General features: G+C 57.7%; 1 protein-coding gene across 1 annotated transcript; it reads right to left on the bottom strand.

Annotated features, from left to right (window-relative positions):
- Positions 1–269: 269 nt before the first annotated feature.
- Erfe (erythroferrone) lies at positions 270–6294 on the bottom strand. The gene is made up of 8 exons (XM_051190696.1): positions 6119–6294; positions 4131–4253; positions 3154–3256; positions 2482–2744; positions 2303–2411; positions 2122–2212; positions 1313–1391; positions 270–376 (listed from the first exon to the last, which is right to left on the bottom strand). Exons 1-8 carry the CDS (start codon positions 6290–6292, stop codon positions 278–280), a joined length of 1041 nt encoding a protein of 346 aa, XP_051046653.1. The 5' UTR covers positions 6293–6294; the 3' UTR covers positions 270–277.

Genomic DNA, 6294 nt, shown 5'->3' with positions numbered 1-6294 from the left:
GATGCGGGGCCATAGGAAAGAATTTGATGCTGTATGGAGGCACAAGGGTACCAGCTCTGCAACTGGAGATATAGCGAGTGCTACCAAGTAGGCTGGATGGTCCCAGAAGAGCCAAGAAGGGCTTAATGATACCCACAAAACGCTGTTGCTTGTGGGAGAGCCTACTTCCTTCCATCGCCTTCTCCAGAATGTCTAGGGTGACCGTGCTAAGAGGTAATGCAGTGGCCAGTGTACGTAGAGGCCCAATGGGCTTCCTCCTGCATAGAGCTGCTGTCACTCACAGGCCCAGGAGGATAGCACTGAAGTGGGAGCCGCTTCGTACCATGAGGGAGGAGCCGCTGGCATTGTCCAAGAAGACGGAGGTGTAGTGTCCTGTCTGCAGGGAAGGGCACGTGTCAGGTGGCTCTGCAGCAGAGGCCCTGGGCAGCCTGCGGTGCTCACCCACATGGGTTATTGTCCACACTGGCTACTCTACCCCACATGGGAGAAGGACAGACCAAGTCCAGAGCCAATGTTGACTAGTCTTGTGCCCAAAAACTACTACATCTCTTACTCTGTCACTCTCCAGTGTTTCTTATCTCCTGCTCCCGCCCAAGTGGGGCTTAAGAGGCTAACAGGTCCCTGTGCCACACAGCTTGTCTCCCAGGCCTTCCTGCCATAGCCTGCAGAGCCATCGTGAGCACTACTCTGACCTTGCTGCCCCAGTGTGGTCTACATATTAGTGGCACACCATTCATTCTCTGGAAACTGCCATAAGGACTGAGATCCACCCAGGATAGTTGCACCTGAGGACCCACATGGTGCATGCCCCCTTAGAATTCAACGGAATTCATGCTGCCAGCACTAGAGCTGACTCCACCCATCCTGGAGCTCAGCAGAGAGCTATGTGAACACTCCATCATTCCATTTCCTATTTAGTAAATCCCCCTTGACAGCTGCATCCCCACTGCTAGGCAGATCCACAGTGGCAAGAGACTGGCACTGAGGTTCCATGCAGAGAATGACTGTCTTGGACCTCCCATAGTCCCAGAGGGCCCAGGATCAGGCCGTGTGCCCACCCTCCTTCTGGCCCTATGGAGGGCCTGGGTGGCCGGAAGCACCTGTCACATTACAAGAATCTTGGAAGGTCTGAAAGTGAGACTGGTGGAGACTGGTTGGGGGGCATGAGCTAAGGGAGAATGGGACCTGAAGCCTGGCTCTTCTCAAGCCAGCATCAGCACTTGGGTATGTCTAAGGATGCTATGCTCAATGGCTCTGAACACCTCCCAACACCCCCCCATACTTCCTGCATGGTCGGCACAGCCCCACACACCTGCAGATACAGGACACCATTCACTGAGATGGTGAAGAGCTCGCTGCTATTCTCCAGCCCCATGACAGTCTCCAGGGAGCTGCGCCCAAGACAGAAAGACAGTCAGCCTGTCCCCAGGCCTAACCAGCTTCCCTCACAGTGCACTCAGCAGCTGTCATTCAGTGATCACCACCATATGCAGTAAAGTGCTAGGTGCAGAGCCACCATCCCTAGGAACCTGTGTTTGAACTGGGTCCTCGGAAGGAGGACAGAGGAAAGGCTGGAGCCATGCAAAGGGCACAAAGTCCTGGCTCTCCAATGGGAAACAAGTACAGGCCAAGATGGGAGGCAGCAGGTGTCACAGGAAGCCAGCAGATTCAGGAAGTCCGAAACCAGATCAAATCTGCAACTTTCGCTATTCATTCCCGCACCCTGCAACTGTGCAGAGTGCCTGCCCTGTGCCTGGCCTCCACTCCAGGTGCCAGGCAGAGAAGGACACAGTCCCTGTTCTGGACCAAATGGGGCACACAAGTGATGAGAAACTTAAGTCATCGGGGATTTTCACAGGTGAGGAACGGGAGAGTGACCAAAGAGGGGGCTGGTGGGACTTCCCCCAAAGCCCCTCCAGATATAACCCTCCCCTGTCCTCTGCATGAGAGCCCTGGTGTCAGGAAGGGTCAGAAAGGAGGCAGAACAGGAAAAGGCCCATCTCACAGGTCCCCGGGAAAGAGGTAGGGCAGGATGGGATCGGGGTCCCCCAGGCCCCAATAGTAGTAGGAATGGAGGAGGCTCACTACACTGGCAGGGGCCAGGCTGCAGCGCCCACTCACGCGTTGTGCTGGCAGAGAGACTGGATGCAGATCAGGAGACGCAGCCGGTCCCGAGGCCGTGGTGGTCCTCTTCTTGGCTGCTCAGTGAGTGCTACAGTGGAGACAAGTTCAGGTGGTTGGTCACGTGGGTGCTGGCAAGACCAGAGCAGAGGGCACCCCACCACCACGCCCTGGGCCTCACCCACGTGCAGAGTGGCAGCAAGATCATAGAAGCCAGCCACTGGTGCCGTGTACTGGCCACTGGTCAGGTTCAAGCCTGGGCCTCGGAGGAAGGCTCCCTCGACGTGGGGCTACAGAGCACACAGACAAGTTCATGCGGGGTCCCGCCCTGCTCCACCCAGCTAGGCGCGCCCCACTCACCAGGTAGTAGACCTTGAGCTCATGAAGTGCACGCCGCTCCACCTGCGTATCCCGGCGCAGGCGACAGTGGAACGCAGCCTCCACGAGTGGTGCCCTTGGGCCCTGGGCCAGGGTCGCAGCCAGTAGCGCCAACACAGGCCCTGGGTCCTGGTCATTGTCAGCATCCTGGGCGGTCGGAACTCGGGAGGGGCTGCCTGAGGCTGGGGTAGTGAAATCGCTGGTGCACTGCTTGGGCTCCGTGCTCTCCCGCTGCTGCACAGCGCCTGACACAGAGCGGTCACTCTCCTGTGATCCACCCGCCTGTGGCCCTGGACTGGCAGTCCTGATGAGCCAAATAAGCGGCGGGATAGAAACAGGGAAAGGGCTCCTAGCAGTTCTCTCTGGTACAGTCAACTCCAGGGGATAGTGACAGCCACTCCCCAGCCCTGGACTGGCCTCCTAGCTTGGAGATGGGGGTCCTGGTCCTCAGTGAAGAACCATACAAGGCAGTCTGTCTCCCATGAGGCCTCTGCCTGCCATATTTCTCCCACCCTCACCCCCCCCACTCCATGGTAGGTAGGGCTGCCAGCTGGAGAGCAACTTAGCAGATATTCCCTTGGTGCTGAACTCTGCCCTCTAGACATGCCCTGAGGGCTTACCACAGAGCGTGTGCCCACAGGGCGGCACCCTTACCTTTCAGCAATAGCTGGAACTCCTTCAGCAGAACTTCAGATGGGATAAGGGGGCCTGGCGGGCCTTGAGGACCTGGTGGGCCTGGGGGACCTGGCAGGCCAAGCTGGAAGGGAAAGTAGGCAGTGAGAACGTTTGAGGGAAGGGCATGGGTGACCCCTCTGCTGGGTCCTGCCAGAGGGAGGCAGGCAGGAGAGCTCCCCAATGGCTGTGGGCTCGTCCCTTCTTGGTGGAGGTCCTTTGGGCTCGCGTGTCCCTCTGTCCTCAAGCAGGGGGTGAAAGCCACAGGCCCAGAGAGTGTGGGGGTGGAGTTGTGCAGGTATGAATGTGCAGTTCACTTGGGGCGGGGCGGGGCAGGCATACTGCATCTGCCCCTCCTGGTGTGACTCCCAGAGAAAGGACCACTCCGGGCTGCCTCTGGGGACCTGCATCTCATTCTGCCAAGGGACACAGCAGTGTATATCTCCACCGCACTTGATTCTGGGACTCCTGAAGGAGTTTATACTGGTTTGGGTGGGGACCTAAGGGAAGGGAGGCAAGCTCCGGTGCAGGGAAGCCTGGGCAAGGTCAGATGGCTAAGGGTCCAGGGCCAAGCCACCTCTCAGGTCAGGCCCAGAGCCTGGGCAGCCAAGGCTGACCTGGACAGGGAAGGCCAACACACAGTAAGGCCCAGCCTTGATCCAGAGTCACTTCGAGGAGCTCAACGCAGGAGTCATCCTTCAGGTCCAAGAGCCAGCTTCCAGCCCAGGCTGGCTCCCTGACTCCCAAACCCCTGTTGGGCAAGCTTCTCTCTCTGGACATGAGGGAAAAGCCAGGGAGGACCTGGCATCCTAAGGGGATAGGGTGAATGATTGGACCCAGGCTCCTAACTGGAAGCGGGCTGGACCCTGGCTTTGTACTTGGTTCTTTCCATGGCATTTGCTGTTGGAGACCAGGATGCTAACTAAGGGCTGCTGGCAGTGGTAGCACACGCTGCTCACCTTCAGCCGCCTGGCTTTGGTCCTGCTTCTCCTTCTACTGTTGATACCCTTGTCACTCTGCCTAACAAAGAGCATCCAGGCATCGCGGGGATCCACACTGTGTGCGTGCCCCATGGTGGGCTCCTAGAACGCAGACAGCCTCCGGTTGGTTGGTGTTGCTTGGCAGCACTCTGGACCTTGCCACCTGTGTTCTCAGAGGGTACTGTCTTCACCCCCAGCCCCAGCCCAGGGGGGATGAAACCTCACTGCACTCCTGGGAGAGCCCAGGCTACAGGAAGGTGGGGGGGGGGAGGGCGGGGCTCTGCAGCAGGATCTCTGGAATACATCTTCCTGTCCTTCCAGGACATATGCTAGAACAATCCCACTGTCCGTGATAGTCACTGGCACCCACAGGTGCTCAGGAGGTGACTATGGATAGGTGAATCCTGGCTGACAGCAGGTCCTATGTCCCCTCCCCACGGTCAGAAATGCCAGGGAGACCAGCCTCAAGGCCACTACATGGGACCTTTATCTTTCTCAGCGCTTTTAAAACACTGGCCCAAGAAGCCTAGCTCCGAGAGGAACCTTGCTTTCTGGCAGAGGCCTTTGGCAAATAGGACAGTCAGCGGGCCTCAAGCAGTCTGGGTTCCATGCAGGGATGCCAACTGAGCAGGCAATGGCTCAAGGGACCTTAGAAGAAGTCATGGGCACAGATACAAAGACCCGGGTGCCTTGTGGGTCACAGGTCAGGCTGCTATGCTGGTAAGATGGAGACTTCTATGCTGCTGTGATACCCTCAGTGGAAATGCAGGGTTTCCTGTCATAGGTCACGACTGGTGTGCTGACCCTTCCAGACCCTTCCAGGGGGTCCAGTGATTTGTGTATGGATTCAGACCACTGTTAGCCATGTTGTCTGGGGACTCAGGAGTGGGGACTGGGAAGATGCCCTGGCCAGTCAAGTTCCAGCTATCAGGGAACTGGTGACACCTTGGCACTCCAAAAGAGGGTCCACTGGTAAAACCCCTCTGGGAAGTTCGAGCCCACTCCTTGGCCTCATGCAAGTTTTGAAGGCTCATGGCAGAAGGGGGTGGGGGAGGTTACCGACCAAATGAGGCAGGAATGGGATGGTGGCAGGACCTTGGGATACCTTGCAGAGGGAGCCCAGAGTTGTAACCATCTCCAGCTGTTTTAGTGGATGTTTCCTTGGCCTCTTGGGTGCTGAGGACGAAGAACTCTGGCCTGGGTTGTCCTTGTGCCCACAGAGATTCTTTCATGAGCCCTGGCCTCCAGGGCTGAACGCTCTAGTGAGGGCACCAATCCGCACTCCCCGGGCAGTGTGCGGGCCACACCCTCCCCAGCCTGCACCCCCCCCCCAACACACAGACACACACACACAGACACACAGACACACAGACACACAGACACACAGACACACACAGACACACAGACACACAGACACACACAGACACACAGACACACAGAGACACAGAGACACAGAGACACAGACACACACACACAGACACACACACAGACACACAGACACACAGACACACAGACACACAGAGACACAGAGACACAGACACACAGACACACAGACACACACACACAGACACACACACACACAGACACACAGACACACACACACAGACACACAGACACACACACACACACACACACACACATCACTCCTTTCTCACTAGCAGTCACCTAACAAAGTCGCCCAACAAAAAGGAACTGGGTCTGAGAGCCCTGCTCATCTACTAGTCTTCCAGTTTCGCAAGGAGCAAGTTATCTGCATTTCACACCTTTCCCAACTTCTACTGGCCTAGTACAACTCTGCCGCCAAAGCCACGGTGCAGAGGTCGCATCCACACAACTCTGGATCTCACTGAACCCCTGAACGGGGCGTTTTGGGGTGTTGGGTGTTGGATACTGTGCAGCCAGGAGTGACACCTTCCTGCCTTCTCTGGTCCCCTGGGACAGGGAGATCTGGGGCGCGGCCGTCTTACCGGTGGGCTGTCGCTGTCGGCAGGCGGTGCGGGCAGCTCGACCCCGGTCAGCCGCAGATGTGCCTGGTTCCCCACGGGCGCAGGGGGCTCCACGATACCGAGGCCGATTGCAGTGATCAGGCTGGCGCAGGTGAGCAGCAAGAGCGCTCCAGCGGGGCTGCGGGCGGAGGTCATGT

Source organism: Phodopus roborovskii, unplaced genomic scaffold, assembly GCF_943737965.1.
Source record: "Phodopus roborovskii unplaced genomic scaffold, PHOROB, whole genome shotgun sequence".
In the NCBI taxonomy this organism is placed as follows: Eukaryota; Metazoa; Chordata; class Mammalia; order Rodentia; family Cricetidae; genus Phodopus; species Phodopus roborovskii.
This window is presented reverse-complemented; position numbering and strand designations above follow the sequence as displayed.